Consider the following 25,183-nt stretch of genomic DNA (forward strand, 5'->3'; position numbering starts at 1 on the left):
TTGTATGAATATGCAGTATGTGTGTATATAGTGTGTTTATGTTGTATACATGTATACATGGTGAGTATATATTGTATGTAAGTATATGATGTATATATGAATACATGATTGAAAAAAGGATATGAAAATACTCACTATTTCAAATATAGGGAAATAGTTGGGTGCAAAAGACTGGCCTTGGTATCATAGGCAATATGCAAAATCTGAATAAACACAACAAATGTCTTGCTACACCAAAAATTCTTCAGGCAATACCATTTTTGGGGGGTTATTTATTAGAGCATGAAAGTTTTAAAACATAAACAATGAAAGTTTGTGGGGCGCTCATGATATAAAGCTAAAAGACAAAAAAGTATGAACAATAAATTGTAAACAGGAGCGAAAAAATGATTGCACAATAAATTGTCACCAATGAGATTGTATCTCTAAACCTTTGTTCGGTTCATACATTCACTGTATGTATCATGGTAAACTTCTCCATCAAAATAAAAAATGAAGGATAAAATGTCCCAGATTAGTGTTAAAGCTGAAAGAATGAGAGTCTTATTTAGATTCCAAAAAACAGATGTAATCTTCTCTTAACCCCTACGCGCACCTGGACATTATAGTACGTCCCTGCGGGTAGATACTTCCCGCACCGGGACATGCTATAACGTCCCACTTCTGGCGACGGCTCAAGAACGGAGCTGACACCAGAAGCAGCGGCTGTCAGCTGTCTAGTACAGCTGACACCGAGCTCTAACACCCGCGATCAGAGCCGGCTCCGATCCCGAGTGTTAATAAGACCCTTACACGCCGCGGACTTGCTTGACTGCGGCATGTAAGGGTCTTCCTATGGATCGGATCCCCGTGCCGCTTACCGGGGGATCCGATCCACTTCTGGGCAGCCCCAAGGTCTGCCAATTGCCCCGGGGCCGCCCGATGTTCGCAGCAGGTGTGACTGTAAACTGTCTGTGCATGCATCTGCATGCTCAGACAGTTTACACTGCTCTACAAAGAATTAGTATTGTAGAGCAGTGTATTGGACTTGAACCAGTTAAAAACACAAAAGTGTACACATTAGAGTAAATAAAATATAAATACATAAAAATATAAGCCCCTAAAATGTCACTTTCCCATAAAAACACTTAATAAAGTATAAAAAACACAAACACACAAAAACCACCACAAATTTGGTATTGGTGCATCCGTAACAATTCGATAATAAAACAGAATCATTACTGGACCTTCATGGTAAACGCTGGGGAAAAAAAATGCAAAAAACGTTCCGAAAACAGATAATTTTTAATTAATACCTTTAAAAATAATGCTCTAAAAAGTGATTTAAAAAAATGTTAGGCACTCTAAAATGAGACCACTAAAAAGAACAACTCTTCCCTCAAAAAATAAGCTCCTAACCAGATGTGTCAGCCGAAAAATAAAAAAGTTCTGCATATGAAAAGATGGTGATGCTAAAATGAACAAGATTTTTCTCCAAATTAGTTTTTATTCAGTAAAAATGAATAAAATACACAAAAACCCCACATATTTGGTATCGTTACGACCGTGACAATCTGCATAATAAAACATCGTTATTGGACCCGCAAAGTGAACCCTGTAAAAAACAACCTCAAAAAAGCTCTGAAAAAAACATAATTATTAATTATTACCCTTTAAAAAGGCTCTAAAAAGTGATTTAAAAAATGTTACGCACTCTCAAATAAGCCCACTAAAAAGAACGATCTTTCTCGCAAAAAATAAGCCCTTAACCAGATTTGTCAGCCAAAAAATAAAAAAGTTATGCATTTGAAAGTCGTGATGCTAAAATTAACATTTTAGCCAAATTCCTTTTTATTCAGTAAAAATGGGGAAAAAAATTTAAAAACTGTATAAATGAGGTCTTTTTGTAACCGTTGAGACCCATAGAATAAAAATAATATACTATTTTTATGGTATGGTAAACGGCCAAAAAAAACCCCCCCAAAAAATGTTCCTATAAATTGATGATTTTCATTTCCTCCACCAACAAAGAAAATAAATTTACAATTAGCTATAGATGCCCCAAAATTATGTACCAGAAAAAAGAAAAAAAGAAAAGTGCATCTCATGCAAAAAATAAGGCCCTATAGGTCCACAATAAAAAAAACAAAAAAAATGTTAGCCTGTACAATGTGACAATGCAAATCTGCTCTGGATGGCGCCGCCTTCCATTCTATGCCCGGCCGTTCAACCATACAGCAGGATACAACCAGATATGGGTTAAAACACCTAAAGGGTTAACAAACTTCTTAAAAGTGCTTCTTCATATGTTGAGGGGTGTAGTTTTCACAATGGGGTAATTTACGAGTCTAGCTATTATTTAGGCCTCTCACAGTCAATTAAAAGTTGAACAGGTCTATCCAAATATGAGTTTTGGTGATTTTCCCAAAAATTTTAAAAATGACACCCAAATTCTGAGCCTCATAACATTCTAGTAAAATATGTGGAATCTTAAAAAACCATGCCAACATAAAGCAGACATTTGGGAAATGTAAGTTATAAATTTATTTGGGTGCTATGACTATCTGCATCAAAAGTAGAGAATTTAGAACTTTGAAAATAAAGAATTTTTCCAAATTTTTGCCAAACTTAGTTTTTTTTCATAACTAAACACAAAATATATCATCCAAATTTTTAAACTAATTTGAAGTAGAATGTGTCACGAGAAAACAATCTCAAAATCCCCTTATATCGTTCCAAAGCTATAAGCACTTATAGCGACATAGGGCAGATTTGAAAATTGGGACTGCGTCCTAAAGGCAAAAATAGGCTGAGTCCCGTAGGGGTTAATCAGAAAAATATGTAGCAATGTATATCATACAATACCCAGTCTTTGTAGCAAGCATCTCAGTATACCTCAGTTTATACTTTGCCGCTCGTGTCTCGGGAGGAAGTTTTTGAAGATTCAGAAATTGTTCACACCTGCACTGTGCAGATTCCTTGGTGTGCTGAGACCTGTAGTTTGATTTGGTTTTCCTTCCTTGCGATGCAGATAGCCTGATTTAATCGCAGGCTGTGAATAGGCGGTAAATAGGCAGATATTGCTGGTTTGTATCGTAGACGGTCAATAGTAAGTAATCTTCTTTCATTTGGAGGGAATTTCTTTAGCTTATTGTTATTTCCCTTTCTCTTTCCATGTGGGACAAAATTTGGAGAAAATATTAAAAGCACTGGACATATGACTGAACGCGTTTCGGAACTTCTTGTTCCTTCCTTTATATACTCCTAGTTAGTGCGCTGTAAACCATAGCTCGTCGGACATATGGAAACTCTGAAATAGAGTTGCCTGGTTTCTATGGTATCAATACATATGGGCATCATAATGTTCTTACATATATGGTCAAATCATCAGAAATCTATATATATACAGACATCCGTACCTGATCGCAATATTCCATACAGAGATTTATCACACAAAAATAAAATCATACAAAAGTAAAACATTTACATAAAACCAAAAATTTCAATTCTATATTCAGACCTTTTGGAACTAAAGTTTTAAAATCATAGATAGCTCTTGATTCTTCTCTCAACATTTTTGAGATTAAATTCCCCACCCCCAATCACAATTTTCTATGTTTCTTCTATGTTCCATTAACCTGGTTTTTAATGGTCTACAAGTCTGTTCTATATATTGTTTGTTACATGGACATTCAATAACGTATATTACTCCAACGAAGTCACGTGTCAGTGTGGTAGTAGTTGAATGGTAGTAGTTTTTTTGGAAAAATTGGTTTTCTTGCAGGCTCCACACCTACCACATTTGTGGAAGCCAGGCATCGCCATCCAAGGTGCCACGGTAAAAGTATTCTGTGATTTCTATGTACATGTTGGGTCTATTTTCATGTTGAGATTCGGTGCTCTTGAGTATACTTTTGGGGGAGTAGAGGGTATTTCCTCCCCTATAACTTTATCTTCTTTCAAGAAATGGCAGTTATTATTTTTTCTATTTTTTTTTAATTTTATATTATAGGGTAATACAATTTTCGCTGTCAGTGGCATGTCTGTTTCCTTAAGTGTGGTACCTTCAGCAGTATTTCGGTCAACGAAGAAACTGTTTCATTCTTGATTTCTAGCCCTCTCCCAAGAAGATCTTAAAATGTGTTCTGGATAGCATTTTTCTTTTAACTTTTTTGTCAGATCCTCAGCCTCTATTTCAAATTGATCTTGTGCGGTTTCTCCACAACCTTCTATATTGGCTGAAAGGTGTATTTAGCAGCCACCTAGGTAGATGGCAACTCGTGTTCGATAGATAACTGTTCTTAGAGGTAGGGTTATAGAATGTACTGCACTCTAGATGTTCATTTACTACCTTAATTTCTAGAGCTAAAAATTCTATCTTTTCTTTACTAATGTTTGGGGTAAATATAAGATTGAATGAATTATCATTAAATGTACACAAAAATTCTTCCAGGCCTTTTTCTGACCCTCTCCAAACCAATACAATATCATCGATGTACCGCTGCCAGAGCACCAGATCCGCACAAAGGTGGACATTGATGTATATTTGTTCCCAATATGCCATAAAGAGGTTGGCATAACTTGGCACGAATCTGGTGCCCACGGAGGTGTCCATCTTCTGAAGGTAAAATTTCTCCCAAAAAAGAAATAATTATGAGTTAATATATACTCAATACCTGAAATGATAAATTCTATTTGTTGTTGATGGAGTTTCTGTTCTTTTTACTAAAAAATATCTTACTGCTGGTAGTCCCTGAGTATGTCTAATATTCATGTATAATGAACTTATATCTAGAGAGCCCAATATCCAATGGTTCCCCCACTCTAATTCCTCCATCAATTTAATCACTTGTGTAGTATCATTAAGATATGAAGGTGTATTTTTTACATATGGTTGCAAGAATGTATCAATAGAAACGCTTAAAATAAATTCAGGTGCACAATCCTAGATTTATATTACATGTGCCTCTTTTTTATGTAAGCAGCAACTCTCTTCTCTATCTGCAGGAGTAGCTGCCTGGAAAAGCTAATGGATGGAGATGAGAAAGACCGAGCAAAGAGGTATGAACAAAGTTAAGAAGGCTTCACAGATATAGGTACAGTAAACTAGACAAAACTTAGTTTTAATTTCTCACTATCATTTGCTCTATTATTGCTTCCATAATGTCATCTACTTTTCTGCTTTACTTCAATATTTTTCAAGGGCTTTACGTAACAGGTCTGAAAAAAAGAGACGTGACCAGTTCAATGTACTTATCAAAGAGCTCAGCTCCATGTTTCCTGGGAATATGCGCAAGATGGACAAGACCACTGTGCTGGAAAAAGTTATTGGCTTTCTACAAAAACACAACGGTAAACTCTCATCTTTCCTTAAAGATGAAATCTACCAGCAGAATCACCACTGGTAAACCAGTCTCACTTACATGTAAATCTGTCCAGAAAATGTCATTTTGAAACTTGATGTGTTTGTTTGATTTTTGCAATGTCATTTTGTGGCCTGGTTTGCTTTAAAAAGTAGTTTAAATAATATGCAGATGAGGTCGGGGGGCTCAGGTGGGGCACCACCAGAGCCCCTCCGCCATGTTATAATTATGCACACCTCCATTTATGTTCAATCCCACCTCCTACTTTTCCTCCCCAGCCAGAGAACCATTGATGTCAACAATTCTTGTACATGCACAGTAGTGGATATAGCACAATGGGGATATTACAGCGCATGCACTAGAAATTATCCTATACCATCTACAGCACACTCATCATGCTCATCCTTATACCATCCTACCTACTATTAGCCCACCATGTACACAATCTGCTCATACACACACATTCAGAACCATACAGATATACAGCATATATACACACACATGCACATACATTAAATACACACTTTAAACCATATACACATACATACAGCATATACACATATACAGCATATACACATCTCAAATACACAAACATACAGTATATACACACAGACTTATGGTATAATATATGGACATGCAGCGTATACACATCAATACATTCATAGACTCATACACACGTATGTATTTACTCACTATAAGGCAGTCTTCTTATCCCATGAGGGTGATAGAGGCCACAGATATGACTTTATGCAACCCAGTAGCTGCTCACCACATGGCGGTAGGAGATGGCAAGAAGCAGAAATGATAGATTCCAACCCGCTATGGCTGCTATCCCTGTAGTTACTTAGTGAACTGCACTAAAATTAAAAATAGCCTCAGAAAGTTAAGTTTATTCATTAAGTTAAGGCACACAACCCGCTATATCAATTAAATATATAAAAGATTTTTAAAAATTTTGAATGAATAAACAAAAAATGCTGTGATGCTTGTAGTCCATTTTTTACTGCCCACACATGTTCAAACTAAGGACATGATGGGGCAAATTTACTTACCCGGTCCTGTCACGATCCCCGATCTTGTCGGTTTGACAAAGATGAAGTCCGGGCGCGTTTCACATAGCTTGTGCGCCGGAGTTCACTTTCTTTTTCCCGGTGCTTATAAGTGCGTGTCTTGCGACACAATTTGCTTTGTTAAATCCCGAGCGTTGTCCGAATCCATCAGATCGTCCGTCCGACCGCTCGCCCCCCGATTTGTGTTGCGTGAAAGCCGGCGCCGATGCGCCAAAATCCGGACGTGTGCGCCAAAAACCCTTTCTAAATGCAGCGCAAATCAGAAGTCATCAGGTATTCCGATGATAGTGCGGCCCCGGGACCCTTAGTAAATGGGCCCCACTATGTCTGTATGCATGGGTCCTTGCTGCTGCAGACAGTTTTGGCTTCATGACAAAGCCCCATTTCTTAAATCAGACACGTGTATCCATAATTGCTATTGACCTCTGTGGATGAGATCAGTAACAGAGGGTTCAGTCATGAGTAAAAGAAGGTAAACCATGTTTGATTTCAATGGTTTTAATGGGAATATTGAAAAAAAAAAACTGTAAAAAGCTATGGTAACCCTAGCCAACTCTTTGCCCCGCCCCACAATTATGCAATTTCTTGGCCTCTATATACAGAGGACGACGGGCACAGTAAGTGTTGTGCTGGACTGGAGCGCTGGAAGGAGGTAAGAATAGGTACTTTGCTATATTTACACCCCTTGGGCCTATATAAAAATGAAGTTGGATACCGACCCATTTGCTTAAAATAAATAAATGGGCAGCATGCTAAACCTTGATCCTTTGCTATCCCTTGACCCCTACTGATAAACTACACTCCGTTCTCATTTTCTTGACTGTTTATTAAATCATCACCCCTTTTTATGCATATGCATACTATAAACTTACAACAAGGAATTGAATTGAAAAAATGTCACATTAACGGGGTGTAAAAAATATTAACAGCATTTGCACTCTTCTGTACTTTCATTTTTTTCAGATACAACCATAGTATGTAATGTAACGGTACCAGAAGAATACATTAAAATAATCCCACCTGAAGTTATAATAATAATAATTCCTTTATTTATATAGCGCACACAAATTATGCAGCACTGCACAGAGATTGCCAAATCGGTCCCTGTTCCCATGGGGCTCACAATGTAATCAACCTACTAATATGTTTTGGAGCGTGGGAGGAAACCCGTGGACCCAGAGGAAATCCACGAAAACACGGAAAGAACATACAAACTCTTTGCAGATGTTGACCCAGGGACTTGAACCCAGGTCCCCAGCGCTGCAAGGCTGTAGTTCTAACCACTAAGCCACTGTGCTGCCATTGTCCAAAAGCTACCAAAATCACAATACTTCTTTAAAGTGGGGTTGCAGATTGTAATTTTAGATTAAGTGCTTGCTCTGAATTGGATTGCACAAGACATTTTATATATCATTTTCTCTTGCAGAAATTACAGCTGAGATTGATGGCAATCATAAACAACCAGATTGGAAACCATCATTCCTCAGTAACGAAGAATTCACCCAACTGATGCTGGAGGTAATAGGTGTAAATTATTACAATATCACAAATCACAAACAAGATGCAATTTTATAGTCCACAAAACCATTGGGCCTAATCTACACAAAACCATTGGGCCTAATCTATGATGATGCCCTTTAATAAATGTTCTTATGCTGTACTTGCTGTCTGAGAATTATTCTTCATAAACTCACAAAAAAGTCAAAATGCATAAAAAGTTCTAGTGCATACGCCAGCAGGGGGCTGCAGGAACTTTTTATGTGACTTTTTGCAAAACTCGCAAGGCATGAATCTGGCATTGCACTAGCAGCAGTTTTATGTTTCCACTATTGAACTGGTGGAAATAGCCTTGTGCGACTTTTTAGCATTGAGAAGTCGCAAATAACCTGAATGTGACTATTGCATTATGTATCATTGCATTATGTATCAAAACTGTTCTTGCAATTAAAGCTCTGTTTTCATATTTATTTCAGCTGTTGTGAGAAAAAGAAAGTTGAGCACCGATTGGTTGCAATAAGCAACTAGAACAGTTTTGATAAATCTTCCCCATTAACATGACTTTTCCAATCCACGAATTCTTAAATCTTCCAAGAATTCTTGGTAGATTTGCAGTGGTCTGATACTCCTTCCAGTTCAATATGATCGTTTGCACAGTGCTCCTTGGGATGTTTAAGTTTCTGAAATCTTTTTGTACCTAAATCTAAATTTAAACTTCTCCACAAAAGTATCACGCACCTGTCTGGTGTGTTCCTTGGTCTTCATGATACTCTCTGCGCTTTAAACAGAACCCTGAGACCATCACAGAGCAGGTGTATTTATTCGGAGACTTGATTATATTCATCATCATCAGTCATTTAGGACAACATTGGATCATTTAGACATCCTCACTAAACTTCTGGAGTTAGTTTGCTGCACTGAAAGTAAAAGGACCGAATAATATTGCACGCCCCACTTTTCAGTTTATTATTTTATTGTACAAAAGTTTAAAATTTCCAATAAATTTCATTCTACTTCACCATTGTGTCATTCTACTTCACCAAAAAAAATTACAATTTTATATCTTTATGTTTGGACGGGAGCGCTATTCAGAATGGAAACTTGAAAACATGATACCCCTCACTAAATAGGTAGCCAGCACACTGAAACCCCCCTCCCACCAGTTTATAGGTAGCCAGCACACTGAAACACCCCTCCCCCAATATGTAGGTTGGCAGCACACTGCAGCCCCCTGCCCTTACAGTATATAAGTAGCCAGCACACTACAGCCACCCTCTCCCCAGTATATAGAAAGTCAGCACCCTGAATCCCCCCTCTTACCAGTATATAGGTACCCAGCACACTGCATCCCTCTGCCCTCACAGTATATAAGTGGCCAGCACACTGCAGCCACCATCCCCCCAGTATATAGGTAGCCAGCACACTATATCCTCCATACACCCCACAGAATATAGATATCCAGCACCTGCCCCAACACATAAAACTAAGTACTTACCACCCGGTGAGAAAGTAGGCCGCTTTTCGGCCAGTCCACAAGCAAACTAACAAAAAATGCTTGTGGACGGGTCAAAACTTGTCCTACTTTCTGCTGTTTCATGACATAAAGGAAAAAAAAAGAAGTTGACAAGACTTGTGTGTGCTTGGATCTCTACTGTCAAGATACAGATCACATGACCCTCCATGTGCGGCCATTTTATGGTCAAGAATGTCTGGCTTATGAGGTAAAAGGCATTTTACCTATGAACTTTTAATAGATGTAAATTGGTAAATTACCAAATATCCTGCATCCCCCCACACTTACACACACATTACAAAAACATGAGGTATGTGGTTAAGCATAAAAAAGCTGTAGACAATATAAGTTATTCTATGTAATATTCACTCCAAGATGTTAACAAGTTGTCTGTTGCTTGTTTCTGTAGGCACTTGATGGTTTCATTATAGTGGTTACAACAGATGGAAGTATCATCTATGTCTCAGATAGTGTCACTCCTTTACTGGGGCATTTACCAGTAAGTGATTTTTACACATATTCTCCACTTTTGACATACTTATATTAAAATAGACTTCAAGAGCACTCAAAATTCAGATTGATCTTCATAATTTAGCTGCACCAATATGGTATTTGAATTAAATAAATGAACAAAACAAATCTGCAAAAAACTAAACTTGAACTGAACATAAGGCCATTTAGTGTTTTTAACTACATTATTTGTTTTATATTCCTGGAATGTAGCCCTGTTGCTACTTCTTTGTCTATCATAATCTATAAAGCTGATATATTGGGGCAGATTTATAAAGCTGTCTAAAAGCCAGAATATTCTTAGTTGCCCATGGCAACCAATCACAGCTCCCCTTTAAAATATTCATGAGCACTGGTAAAATGAAAGCTGAGCTGTAATTGGTTGCCATGGGTAACTAAGAATATTCTGACTTTTAGACAGCTTGATAAATCTGCCCCAATATCTAGAGCAGTGATGGCGAAACACTGGCACAGAGGTAGCACTCAGAGCCCTCTCTGTGGGCAACCGTGCCGTCATCCCAGCACAGTAAGGACTCAAGGCCTCCTTCTACAGTCCCAGGCAGCCCAGGCTTGTCTGCCTGGAGCTGAAGAAGGAGCAACCCATCCATGGCTGCCTGTAAGTGAAGTAGAGGTGGACAGAGTTGGAATATCATTGGAGCTCCTGCTCCAGGCCTCCGAGGGAAGCTTCCTTGAGGGAAGCTACAATCTTCCTTTCTATTGTATCGGTATTGTATCCAATGAACACCAATACAATTGAAAACTTTGACAGAGCAGTGAGTAACAAATTGCTGTGTTGGGGTTTTGTGGGTTTTGGTTGCAGTTTGGGCACTCAGTCTCTAAAAGTTTTGCCATCTCTGATCTAGAGCATTTGGCTGCTGCATGGAGGAGTTCTTACTCTAGTGAGCTCAAATTGACTAGATATTGGATGTCACAGATTTATTTTCTTGGGCTACATGTATATTATATTTTGCCTGATTCTTCAACCAATAAGTGCAGATAAGTGGAGAAAAAGAGCTTTCTCGACTTAAATTTTTGGAAAATACCTGATATTGCATTGTTAAATATTGATTTATCTTTCAATTTTGTGTTTTATGTATAGTGCACTTGTCACTAGGAATTTCATTTTTAGCTGGTGACAGGTTCTAATAGCATGTGCTGTGCAGATTTTAAAACTCCCTTTTTCAGTATTCTGAATCTTTTCAGTAGCTTATATAAATGTAATTCACATTACCTGGCTCCCTGCCAGCAGCATGTGGTGAGCCCCAGGGAGCACACAGCCTGTCTGTGCCTGTGTCATATCATGTATTATTCCTCTCCTCCACACCATCCTGAGGGCTGGATGAGCATGGAGGAGAGGAGCCTGACACAAGCACACAGGCTGCAGCTGACCCACCTCCTCCTGCTCTTGGGCCTCACCACATGCTGCTGGTAGGGAGCCAGGTAATGTAAAATAAACTACCGTATTAAAAACTACTGAAATTATTCACATTTCTGACAAAGGCGTTTCTAAAATCAGCATAAAATAGGTAATTGGAGCCACCAGCTCAAAATCACATTCCTGGTGACTGTTAAAACTACATCTGAAATCTTGTGTACAGGCAGTCCCAGGGTTACATACAAGATAGGCTCTTTAAAAATTTTTGCTGTAATGGGAACAAGGATTATCAATAAAACTTAATTACAGACACATTACAGCTGATCATTGCAGCCTGAGACTAAAGTAAAGCATCCAGAGAGCTTCACCAGAGGTCACAGTAGGCAGAGCGGTTCGTCTGTAACTAGGGGTTGTCTGTAAGTCGAGTGTCCTATAGTAGGGGACCACATGTACATTAAAAGGGGGTTACTTTTTAATGCCACAATCATCTTTTCTTATTATATGCAGTATCAAGTCTTACTGTATTACTGCTTATACCCCTTTCCCTTCGACAGTCAGACATCTTGGATCAAAATTTGCTGAATTTTTTACCAGAACAAGAACATTCTGACATCTATAAAATCCTGTCTTCACATATGCTTGTAACAGATTCTACAACTCTTACCTATTTAAATGGTGAGTTAATTTTACATTCTGCAAATAATCTGATTATTGGCCAGTTGTTTTCCTAAAGACCTCTCTTAGGTCTCATTTTATAAATATGGGATAGCGGTGAAGTGGTGATATCACCTTTTTATGGATTTTATGGATTATTGCTGAGTAGCACAAATTCTGTTTTTGTGCAGAAATTATTTTCTATTATTATCTGAATTTTCATACTTGAAGAATAAGTTTCAATTGCCATGTTACAGTATATTAAAATAATAATAATAATTATAAAAACTACCGTACTGTAAAAATAATTAACAATAAATTAGTATCTTTATTTTTGTATGTTTTTTAATGTAGTTTTTGATCAATATAAAAAACAGAGAAATAACGTTGAGCACAGCCATCAATATGCTTACAGCTGCCCTTAACATCACTTGTATTTTTGGGTCATTACAATAGCAGTGTCATCCCATACACCTAGGTGAATGCACTAGGGATTCTGCACCATTGGTAATGTATTTTTTTATTAATTATTTTTGCATCTTTTCTCATTTTTGTTCTCAAGCTGACAATGACTTGGAATTTTGCTGTCATCTTTTGAGAGGAACTGTAAATTCCAAAGAATACCCAACATATGAATATATAAAGTTCATAGGAAACTTTCGCTCCTGTAGCAATGGTGAGGACTCTTTTCTTTCAGACTATTCTTTATTTATGTTACTCCACACTATTTCCAAAAATGTTCTTCAAATATCATGACCATCAGAGTAATTTGAAAAATATACATTTTATTATGTTGTATTTTATTAATTTGATTTTATGAATTATTATCAGGGGCTCTCATCTGTCAAAGCTCCTCCTGCCACTGCTGGTCTTTGTTGGTATAAAGAGGCGGCAGCATTTGTGTCATGTGAAAAGTGTGCACTTGCTGCAACCTTTTACTTGCCTATAGTAATATACTTCAGTGGGTGTGCATGATGGGCATGATGTTATCATCTGTATACTGACAGCAGCGAAGGTGGTTATTTAGCTTGGCTGATAATTACTGTATGATACCCTTGCTAATAGTTAAAAATCATTTAATCCTAATGTTTTGATCAGATTTCCTTAACTAATTAAAACCCAGACAAAGCAAAACAGAAAAATCCAATTGCAAGGTAGAATTTATAATTTATATAAATATATGAATGGTCCATACAAAAAATATGGTGGGAAGTTGTTTCAGACTAAATCAAATCAAAAGACGAGGGGGCGCTGTCTCCGTCTGGAGAAATCAAGGTTTAATCACCAGAGGCGACAAGGTTTTTTTTACTATGAGAACTGTCAATCTGTAGAATAGCCTGCCTCAGGCGCTGGTCACAGCAGGGACAGCAGAGAGCTTCAAGAAGGGTCTAGATGGCTTTTTACACCTAAATAACATTGATGGTTATGTTATATAGAATTCTTTCCCCTAAATCCCTTGCTCATGCAATCCCTTCCCTTCCTTGGTTGAACTTGATGGACAAGTGTCTTTTTTTCAACCCTATAAACTATTATACTAAACTATGAATTATAAATCAAAATTAATTTCTTCAATTAAGGCTGCATTTACACTGACATATGCCTGCAGGCTTGCGGCCATACATACGTCCACCTACGGTTGTGTGAATGCGGCCTAAGAATAGGATCTATCTTAAAGAGAACCTGACACAAGGAATATAATTTTAGCTGGTGACAGGTTTCAATAACCTATGCTATGCTGATTTAAAAAATACCTTTGACAGCATTCTGAATCATTTCAGTAGTTTATTTAAGTTTAATTCACTTTAATTCATAATTCACTGGCTCCCTGACAGCAATCTGTGGTGAGTCCCAGGGGAGGACAGCATAGCCCATTAGAACCTAAAAATGCCATTCCTGGCGGCAGTTTCACATTAAGAATAGGTGCTCATTAGCCATAATGGTGAGTAGAAACACCCAGCACCCCCAATGATTAACTGTACTTGTAAGCAATAAACAATGGAAAACAGACAGCTATGTTCAAACGGTAAAAGGCTGAATGGAGTAATTGCAGTTTAGCATCCATTTTGTCCCAAATCCAGTCAGGTCGATTTGGGACAAAAAACCAACTACAGGTCCTTATTATCCTGTGGTTTAGAGTCCCAAATCGACCTGTTTGATGGCTGTAGGTTAAGTAATATTTAAAAAAGAAAGTTTTATACTTACTTTGATGTGAGTCTGATGAGGTCTGTGCCGGCACCTGCTCTTGTGATCCAGCAAGTGAAGCTGGGAGTGTCAACTGTATCTATGGTGCTTGGGCAGTGAAGCCGGACTGTGCTACTCTGGTTTCACTTGCAGCAACATGCAGGCAGCGAGGGAATGAGGAACGAAGTAAGTATAAGGTTTTTCTGCTTGTTGTATTCCAACCAGTATGATATTCTGGACCAATTATAAAAATGAAAGTACGATAAAGCAGCACTCTTGGAATAGTGTATTTTATTTCACCAGTGTTCACCGTATCAATTAAGGCGTTTTTTACAATATATTTATCGTATAGGTATTATAAGCAAACATGAGGTTTCCTGGCCTATACGTAAAATAGAAAGCTATATAAAGTATAAAGTAGGATACAACGCCCCTTTGGCAGTAGGAAGTGGAGTTAGCATAGCATTAAGTAATGATTTTCTGCTTCCTGTGTTCTGGATGTCTCTCTTCTAATATTACTTTTCATATAAGGATCGTGACATCACTGGAAAACAGATTTAACTTGTCCCCAAAATGTTATTATAAAACTTCTGGCATTATGGTTAAAACAATAACTGATATTTAAGCTTCCTGTCTCCCTGCCAGCTTGTGTTCTGTGTCCCTGGGGAGTGTTCAGGACAGAGAAAAGTTCTCCTCCCTCCTCAAATGTTCATCTGGAAAAAAAAAAAATCTGTATCTGAGTTTGAAAAAAAAACCTTCTCCCAGTCACCTCTTCCCAGCAGTGTCCAGTGTTGCAAGAGGAAGCATGAGTAGGAGCAAGGAGTGACTGGGAGGAGGAGAGCTTTTTTCAAACTTACAGATGATATTTGAGGAGGGTGTGAAACTTTGCTCTGGTGCTGATCACTCCCCAGGGACACAGTTTGGGGATAAGCTATTTATTGTCTTTTTTTATTGTCCGTGGGGATATGAGAAGGCTCATAAAGGTTCCTGGTGACAGGTTCCCTTTAAAGGTAATCTACTGTCTTAGTGATACTGCTTTATAAGGTATGAATAACTAAATCCACTTTGCACCCTGATGCAGGATCTGGCCTGTCATTAGTTCTTTTATGGAATTTGATGGTGCTATAGTAATAAAGATTATTATTATTAACAATTTTAATAAATAATAATCATACTCATCAACAAAGTCCTCCGCACACATACACTGGAATTTATTTATTCCATGACAGACAAGTAGATGAGATTTAGATAGAGCAGCTTGGCAGATAATGCCAAAGAGCCTCTTACATACAGAAGCTCAGCACACAGTGGGGCCTATTTACTACGGGTCGCTGAGTCACACTTTCGTCTGACTTTCTGATGTTTACGGGTTTTGCACCGCTGTGACAGGTATTTAACAGGGGTCTGCATTCATACATGCATGATATTGGGTGCATATTAGTGAATTGCGGCAAAGTGCATTCTCGTCGGACAATGCACATTTGGGGAACTCCATCAGACTTGCTTCTTTGCCTTGTGCCTGTGATTTGATTCCTTATTGTGACCCCAGACCTGTTCCCATTTATGCTCCTCGGCTGCCATACCAGACCTTTTGTTCTGCCTCTGACCTTGAACCTCTGCCACCTGTCTTGACCTCCTGCCTGTTCCCGCCCACGAGATTGCCTTCCAACTCTGTACCTCGCCTTGGCTGCCACCGCGGACAAATTCGCAACTGTGGAACGACCTGGTGGCACCACGCCACAGCAAATCCAACCTGCATTGCAGCGCGCTCTGGTGAAGACCGTGTGCCACTTAGACTCCGGTTCCAGGTTTCGGCTTGTGTCATCATCCGCAGTGGTCCAGTGGATCCACTACCCCTGAAGCCTGACAGACAGTACACATGTAGTTATAAAATATATGTCCTGATATTCCTTAAATAATTAAAATCTACAAGAGACTCAACAGTGTGGAGATAAATCTTCACTATCATTAAACTTTTCCACAGATGGCAGTATATTTACATGTATATATGACACTTGAAAAATTATATATAAAATCATTTATCAGTGCTAAAAAATGTACAAATTGAAGCTAACATTGTGAAGTACAGATGGATAAAGTACTCTAAGAATCTCTCATCACAAACTATGTGAAACTATTAGTGACACTGAATTAGTGAAAATAAAAGAGACTAAAAAGTGCTAAATGAAGTTTAGCGAATTTATTCCAACAAACTATCTCAATGGGAGTGCAGGCTTTACCGGTCCCAACCTAGACCAGTTCCATAGACCGGGTTGAGTACACCAGGCCTGGGTTGCATAATTGTGAGAAATTAGGTTGCCTTTAGCAGTCATACATACATACTGTAAATATTAATGCATAAAATCATTTGCTGTCGATATTTTCTGGTCAAATGTATGAAAAAGAAAAAGTTATGCATAGAAGAACTACCAAAAGAATTCTCTGTTGCAGTATGGTAGACCTGCCCTTATATACAACACAGACAATTCAACAAATAGTAGTGAGCAATCTGATCATAATCCCTTTACTTCTTATTCCACACACAATTGTAATGTTACTGGTGCCTTTCCAAATAGGTCATCCTCTATAAATTCCCCAGTGTGCCTTCCAGAAACCACACATCATTTCCTTCATATCCCTCTCAGGCAGTAATATTCATTGCCCTCATTTCAACTTTAAGGCCCAAAGAATTTTACTAAACAAACACTGCAGGATTGCATATTTGTGTCCTGGGATTTTGTGGTAATGAATTTAACACAAATTACCGTATATACTAGAATATGAGCCACCCAAGTATAAGTCGAGGCACCTAATTTTAACACAAAAAACTGGGAAAACCTATTGATTAAAGAATAAACCTAGGGTGGGAAATGCTGTATATAGCCAGTAAGACCCTGCCCCCTAGTATATAGCCAGCAATAGTTAAGTGGATATAAGTTATTGGTCAATGATGTTTCTGCCATGTAAACTGGAGTGTGATTGGAGAGGTGCTACCACCTGACCAGGAGAATAAAACCCCTGGACAGGAGGAGCACAGGGTCTGATTCCTGGCCTAGCTGCCTAAGCACATGGAGTGAAGAGAGAGACCGTGTTAGTACACCTTCAGTACTGACACTTAATCTAATCCCAGGACCAGAGTCATGAGACTCAGAGCTGCAGCTTCCACTGTTTGGATACAGCTCCATCCCAGCCTGCATCTACTACCAGGCTGGTGTACTATTCCTGAGGACCCTCTTCACGTTCAATACAGTAGTTCAAATCTGCTGTGAGAAAGTTTAGGCCCGTTGCCTTCTACCTGTTCAATAAAGAACCATGAGTTAATTTGCGCAACATTGCCTCAGTCTGATCCCTGGATACGGGCTCCCCATCCATGACCCATTAATGCCTGTAAGAACAGACATTAATGGGTTGCCCCAGGGAGAACAAGTACATCAGCCTCTCCCTGCATATTTTGTGCACACACCACCTGCTGGAGACCTACCATGCTGTAGGTCAGCCCTCCGGTCCCCATACCAAGCACCGTGACATCAGCGTGCCCAAGGCTGCACTAGCCAGCCACTCTGGTATTCTGGGCCCCGGCTGCCTCCAGGCCCCAAGAAAAGGCCAGACCCCGGTGTTGCTAATTCATATATCAAAATGATTAAATGAAGCTTCAATTCAGTGTGAGATATTACAAGTACAAATACAAATATTTGCACAGTATTGTTATTGTTACTGCAGGAAAACTCCTAAGTGATGCATCAGTATGTGTATACCATGTGGATGCATGTTACCAAGATAATTTAGTTTTTTTCATGCTTGTATTTATTTGATTTTAGTGCCACTATCTACATGCAATGGCTTTGAAGGGGCTGTTTCAAAAACATACAGAGCACAGTTTGTTAAACAGATATGTTTCATTGCTACTGTCCGACTTGCAACACCACAGTTTTTAAAGGTAAGTGATAATATATATTAATGGCTTTGTATAGCTTTATTACTATTATTATTATTATATTGCATTACGGTCTAAACATCATTTGTTAAGAGGATTTCAGTCATACCAGTATATATATATGTCTGAATAATTCATGCACCCAGTACACAGCATGCATATATACAGGGCCGGAGTGCTCTATTATTGGCTGTATATTTGGCTGTATCTTTGGACTGTATCTTTGCACCCTAAGGCTACATTCACACGATGTATGCCCGCCGTACCATAGTACGGTGGGCATACATCAGCAGCGCGGAGAGAGGAGCAGGGGATGAGCTCACAGCTCACCCACACCCTTCTCCATAGGAATATATAGCGCACGGCGCCATATTACGTGGAAAGATAGGACGTGTCCTATCTTTCTATGGGCTACAGAGCGGTACGGTGCCGCACGTGTGCCCATAGAAGTGTATGGGGGACGTATAAATGCCGTATACGTTCGTGTAAATGTAGCCTAAGGGTGGCGGAGACCCCAGGGTGGAAACTGGTGGGGCCTTTCGTACACATTTTTCTTCATACAGTACACTGTTGAAGTTGCAGTACAGTACACAATGTTGCTCCCCAGAAATAATAATGCTTCTGCAGAGATCCCAGATAATAGTATTTTCAGTAAACTGCCACTGAATAACCATAACAACTACAGAACCTCATAATACACACCTCAGTTTTGTAGAACCTCCAAATACCCATCTCAGCTGCGGCAGCAACTCGGAATACTCACCTTAGCTGTTGTAGAGCTTCATAATGCACACCTCAGCTGCAGCACAACATTATCATACATACCTCAGCTCAGCCTCGGGCGCCATTTGACTCTGTCCCCTCTCTGGACTATTTTACTGTTTATTGGAGTGGACTCTGATAACATCTTGCTGGTTGCTTTCCCAGGCTATCCCATCTATCCCATCCCCGGCTATTCCATCCGCGGGGTTCCTACAGGCCCCCCAAGTGGCGTTTTTGGGTATCATCCCCCCCCCCCCCCCACGGCAGTTTATAAAATTGTTCTCTCTGTTTTGCTTTTTTCTGTAATTGAACTGAAGTGCTGTAAGTTAATTTTGTTGATAAGTGTGTATATACAACTTGGTTTAACTTAGAGGGTCGGGAACAGAGAGCAAGAAAGGGGATAAAAAGGGAGGAGGGGGGAAGGGAAAAGGGAAAGAAAAAAAAAAAAATGCCCCCAAAATCTACAGGGAGAAAATCTGGGGGAGGGAGTGGAGGGTCCCCGAAGGAGGGGAAGGACCGGAGTGGTGGGAAATCAGATTCGTCTGGAAAACTAGAAAAAATATGGAACTCTCCAATCACAAAAACTCGTCAAAATGCAAAGAGTGGTACTACCCCCTCTCCCCCCCTCCAGGGTGAAGGTCCTGCTAAACCTACCCCGGAGGGTGTAATAGAGGCTACAGAAGATGCTACTAATCCAATCTGGGTGGAAATCTTAACAACTGTACAGAAGATAGGGATAACGGTGGAGGGGTTGGACAAACAGGTCTCGGCCCTATCAACCGAAATAGGTCTAGTGAAGGGGGAAGTGGTTAAGATCCGGGACAAGGTCTCTAATGTGTCGAGTCAAGTTAGGACCCTAGAGGGGGAAACTAAAAGTCTGAAGAAGGAAGTCGGGGGTATGGGGAAAATACAGACTCCCCGAGGAAGTTGGAGAAAATTCCCTAACGGAATGGGTTCAAGTGTGGCTCAAAGAAATAATGGGCCCCGACGAGCTCTCTTCTCTATTTATGATTGAGAGGGCCCACCGGGTCCCCGGTAAACCCCCGATACCAGGCGCCCCCCCTAGGGTCATCCTAGCTAAAATTTTGTGTTCTCAGGACCGGGGGTCGGAATGGAAGTTAGGAGGTTTTTTGAGTCCTGCACTTAGTGACAGGTCAGAAGGTGGGGTAGGGGGGGGGGTGAGAGTGGGCGGGATAGGAGGGATGGGGGGATAGAGAGACATATCGAGCCGGCTGGGGGAGTTTCCATTTTTCTTTTTTTTCTCTTTTTTTTTTTTCTTTTTTTTCCTTTAATCTATGTCTACTCAGGTTTTTGTGTGGAATGTCAGGGGCCTGAATGATCGCCGTAAGCGATGTATGGTAAATGACATAGTGGCCCGACATTTGCCTGGTATCGTTTGTTTAATAGAGACACATCTTACACCCGATACTACGGCCTGGTTAGATAGAAGGTGGGCATCTTTTGTTTTCCATTCTTGTGGGTCCGCATTCTCCAGGGGAGTATCCGTTCTTATTCATAATAGGGTGGATATAAAAATTCTAGCGGTTAAGACAGATAAAAAGGGGAGGTTTATCTTCTTATTCTGTTCATTATATAAAATCCTGTGTGTCCTGGCCTTTATATATATCCCGCCTCCCTTTTCAATGGAAGTTCTAAATGAGTTAACCCAGTTTACTAGAGACAGAGAGGACAATCCGGTTCTGGTCCTAGGGGATTTTAATACAGTCTTCGATGGAGATCTGGACAGACGTAGTCTGAGCAGTTCTGCCGGGCATAGGGATAGGGGGTCCTCGGGCTTAAGAACTTTTTTTGAGAGTTGGTCATTTAAGGATGTCTGGCGTACTAAATACTTGGATAAACCCGCGTTCTCCTGTTTTAGTCGGACTCATTCATCTCTCTCCAGGATTGACTTATGCTTGGCTAATGACGCCTTTCTTGGTTTTATAGCGAGAATGAAGTGTGAGTCTATAGCGGTCTCCGACCATGGCGGGATATCCCTCTTATTGAGGATGCAGAAGGGAACATGTTTGGAAAGAGGAAGCTTTTTTAGACTTAACCCTCACTGGCTTGCAATCCTGAATAATGAGGAGAAGATCAATAGACTGATTCGGGAATTTTGGTCTTGTAACTTGGGGAGTGGGGAACCATGGAGGGTGTGGGATTCATTGAAAGCTTATCTGCGTGGTATCTTTTTTTCAGAGATTAACTGGAAGAAAAAGGAATTCAGGCAGAGGGAGCTCAAATTTAAAAAACAAATTAGATCTTAGCCAGAAAACCTGGGCTGCTACCTCTACGAAAGCAGATAGAGATAAGTTTCTGGAGTCCCAATTGGCTTATACCACCTTCATGACAGAGAAATCCCAACACAGAGCTTTTTTTAGGGGATATAGAAATTATGCGGAGGGGGGCAAACCGGGCAAACTTTTGGCTAACTTTCTCAGAAAAAAAGAGAGTAACCAAGGGGTTCATGCTATTTTGGACCACACTGGAAAACTGGTCCAAGATCAAAGAGCAATACTGGAGAGCTTCAGGCTCTTTTATGAGGCGCTCTATGCTTTCGAAGTAAGTTATACAGATGGTCAGTTAAATAGCTTTCTGGAATCAATCCCTATCCCTAGTCTGTCAGAAGAAGAGAGGCTCCCATTGAATGACCCTATAGGGGTAGAGGAGATTTTGGAGGCTATTAGGACTTCAACATCAGACTCAGCACCCGGATTAGATGGTTTACCCTTTGCCCTCTATAGAAAGTATCAAAATGTCCTGTCTCCAATACTAGAATCGGTGTTTGCAGCAGCATTTGCAGAGGGGGCGATACGGGGATCAATGACGGAGGCCGCCATAGTATTGATCCTTAAAAAGGATAAAGATGGAGCTGAGATGGGTTCTTATAGACCGATTTCTTTATTGAATTCCGATATAAAAATCTTAGCAAAAATTCTTTCCTCCAGGCTGAAAAAGGTAATCTCCGTCATTGTTCACCCGGATCAAAACGGGTGTATCCCGTCAAGGAGCACGGGACAGAACCTTCGTAGGCGGTTCTCAGATATGCAATTGGGAAGCAAGGGGGACCGCTCCATCCTGTCATTAGACGCTGTCAAAGCTTGATGGAAGGTGATGGATAGATTCGGGTTAGGTGGGGTCTTCGCTAGGTGGGTTAAGATCATGTATCACTCCCCCATAGCGAGGATGTGTGTTAATGGTTTGCTTTCTGAACCCTTCCAATTGTACAGAGGGACTAGGCAGGGATGTCCGCTCTCCCTCCTCCTCTTTGCCCTATTTATTGAGCCGTTGGCTATTTTGATCCGGGATTCCGATTACATCAAGGGCTGGGGGTGTGGGGGAGAGAGGGACAAGATTTCGCTCTACGCGGATGATATTTTGTTGACTATCCAGAGTTCAGACGACTCTATACAGGAGGCCATTAAATTGGTGGATGGGTTCGGATTTTTTTCAGGATTAAAGATCAATTGGGGCAAATCAGTCCTTCTACCGTTAGATGGTGCGAGAAGAGAGGAAGACCTCCCTATTTCCCGGTTAGAAAGGGGTGCTTCCTTTAAATACTTAGGAATATGGGTTTCCGGGGACTTTGGGAGGTATGTGGAATTAAATATAACCCCGCTCATTAATAAGCTAAGAAGGAATATCTTGGGATGGATAAAAATGCCCTTTTCTAGTGCTGATAGGGTAGCTATTGTTAAAATGATCCTCCTCCCACAGCTCCTCTACCCCCTAGCGGTATCCCCTATTTGGCTCTCCGGGAAACTGTTTAGAATTCTTGAAGGTCTGGTCAGAGACTTGATTTGGGGGAAAAGGCGGGCCCGGATCGGGTTGTCCTCTCTTTATTTTTCTCTGGAGGATGGGGGGGCTGAGGGTCCCCTATTTCTTTGGTTATTTTTTGGCTTCCCAACTTGCTTTTTTAGTTATAAGAAAGAACTGCAGTGCCTATGGTAGGTTAATAGAGCTTAGTGTGGGAAGTAGGGATTCCATTTTCTCTTTGTTAGAAAGTGGGGAATTTAGATTTAATAATTATAAGAATATTCACATGGCGAAGTTATTGGATAGATGTTGGGGAACATATAAAAAGTTAAAGGGTATAAAGGGTATTTTGTGGTTTACCCCAATATGGGAGAACTTTCACTTTGAAGAATTTAAATCTATTCCGGATAGTGAGCACTGGTTTAAGAAGGGGGTTCGATTTTTTTCACAGATTCTGGATAGGTCTCAATTATGCGATTATACAGTGTTTGGGAATCGTTTCACAGGGATGGATTAGAGTCTTTTTCGATTTATGCAGCTGCATCATGCATTCAATGCGGTGCTGTGTAAAGATAGATTTATGTTATGCACAGATGTAGGAATAGAATTTTTGATTAGCACGAGCCTTAGGAAGAAGGTGACTTCACAGATGTATAAATATATCATGCACGGGTTTGTGAAAGGGGTGGTTCATCCTTCGAGGAATAAATGGCACATGCAAGTTGGGGAGATATCGGAAGAACACTGGAAATTGTGCTATAAGGGTATCGGATTGTCCTCTCAGTCTTGGAATCACAAGATAGTACAATTTAACTTTATTCACCAGTTATATTATACTCCCAGGGGTTTATTCAAAATGAAACTTAGGGCCGATTCTAGATGTCGGAGGTGCCCCCTGGAGAATGCGGACTTTCTTCATGTAGCATTCGGTTGCCAGAAGTTGAGGGACTACTGGAGTGGGATACTGGACTATATAAATGGTACTTATAATTTGAGACTTACTTTTTCAGCCCGGGTTCTGCTCCTCGGTCTCATAGACTTGGGGAGAGATGAGTGTAGGAAAAGGCAGATAGTTCATAAACTTCTTTTTCTGGCTAGACTGATCATTGCTAGGAAATGGGGTAGCGCAGAAACCCCGTCCTGCGGAGAATTTATGTCAGAGGTACAAAAATGTAAAAGCTACGAGAAACTCACTGCAGAAAGAGGCGGATCTATAAATAAATGAAAGAAGATCTGGTGTGTGGGTACATAAGACAGGACTTCTTGTTACTATTATTATTATTATTTTATCTTATTTTTATGTTTTATTCTTTTTAGTTATTTTTCTTTTTTTTTTTCTTTTTTTTTGTTGTTTTTTGTTTCTTCTTTCTCTCTTGTTTAGCCTCGGTTTAGATGGTCGGTCTCGAGTCTCCCCATCATCCTCCTTGTAGGGTGGGAGCGGGAGGGGGAGTGGGTGGGAGGGCAGGGGGGTGGTATGGGTCTCATAAGTTTAGATCGCAATTTAGTATTATGTGCAATACTGTGTAACTTATATGGTATTTATTTATTTGTACATATGTATTTTGAGGAATGGTATTGTACATGTTTATTAGAATTTTTTCAATAAAAAAAAAAAAAAAAAAAAAAAAAAAGGTAAGTGATAATATATATTAATGGCTTTGTATAGCTTTATTACTATTATTATTATTATATTGCATTACGGTCTAAACATCATTTGTTAAGAGGATTTCAGTCATACCAGTATATATATATAATATAACCAAATCATTTATGTCCTATGGAGGAGTACGGGTAGTTTCCCCCCAATCAAACTTACAACACCCTAAAGAAGTAGGGGAACTTACAAATTACCTTTTTTTTAAATAAAAATTCTCTTTATTTTTTAAATCATTAATAAAATACCATTTTTAACAGTTGTTGAAAATTTAAAATGATCCCAAGTATATATATATATATATGTCTGAATAATTCATGCACCCAGTACACAGCATGCATATATACAGGGCCGGAGTGCTCTATTATTGGCTGTATATTTGGCTGTATCTTTGGACTGTATCTTTGCACCCTAAGGCTACATTCACACGATGTATGCCCGCCGTACCAAAGTACGGTGGGCATACATCAGCAGCGCGGAGAGAGGAGCAGGGGATGAGCTAACAGCTCACCCACACGTTCGTGTGAATGTAGCCTAAGGGTGGCGGAGGCCCCAGGGTGGAAACTGGTGGGGCCTTTCGTACACATTTTTCTTCATACAGTACACTGTTGAAGTTGCAGTACAGTACACAATGTTGCTCCCCAGAAATAATAATGCTTCTGCAGAGATCCCAGATAATAGTATTTTCAGTAAACTGCCACTGAATAACCATAACAACTACAGAACCTCATAATACACACCTCAGTTTTGTAGAACCTCCAAATACCCATCTCAGCTGCGGCAGCAACTCGGAATACTCACCTTAGCTGTTGTAGAGCTTCATAATGCACACCTCAGCTGCAGCACAACATTATCATACATACCTCAGCTCAGCCTCTCAGCCTCAGGTGAATTATAGAAAGACGCCCCCCTCCCATCACTCCCCGAGAATGGTC

General features: G+C 39.9%; 1 protein-coding gene across 5 annotated transcripts in view; it reads left to right on the forward strand.

Annotated features, from left to right (window-relative positions):
• NPAS2 (neuronal PAS domain protein 2) overlaps positions 1 to 25,183 on the forward strand; it is a 68,995-nt gene that overhangs the window by 17,825 nt on the left and 25,987 nt on the right. For 2 of the 5 annotated variants that reach the window (XM_072135850.1, XM_072135851.1), the window contains exons 2-8: positions 4,987 to 5,040; positions 5,183 to 5,331; positions 7,839 to 7,930; positions 9,832 to 9,921; positions 11,862 to 11,982; positions 12,524 to 12,637; positions 17,961 to 18,079. In XM_072135850.1, the coding sequence (XP_071991951.1) occupies positions 4,987 to 5,040; positions 5,183 to 5,331; positions 7,839 to 7,930; positions 9,832 to 9,921; positions 11,862 to 11,982; positions 12,524 to 12,637; positions 17,961 to 18,079 (739 nt within the window). Of the gene's footprint in view, positions 1 to 4,432; positions 4,604 to 4,986; positions 5,076 to 5,182; positions 5,332 to 7,838; positions 7,931 to 9,831; positions 9,922 to 11,861; positions 11,983 to 12,523; positions 12,638 to 17,960; positions 18,080 to 25,183 lie in introns of all 5 variants that reach the window. The other 3 variants (XM_072135853.1, XM_072135854.1, XM_072135852.1) reach the window with 3 other exon arrangements.

This window comes from Engystomops pustulosus, chromosome 2 (genome assembly GCF_040894005.1).
Source record: "Engystomops pustulosus chromosome 2, aEngPut4.maternal, whole genome shotgun sequence".
In the NCBI taxonomy this organism is placed as follows: Eukaryota; Metazoa; Chordata; class Amphibia; order Anura; family Leptodactylidae; genus Engystomops; species Engystomops pustulosus.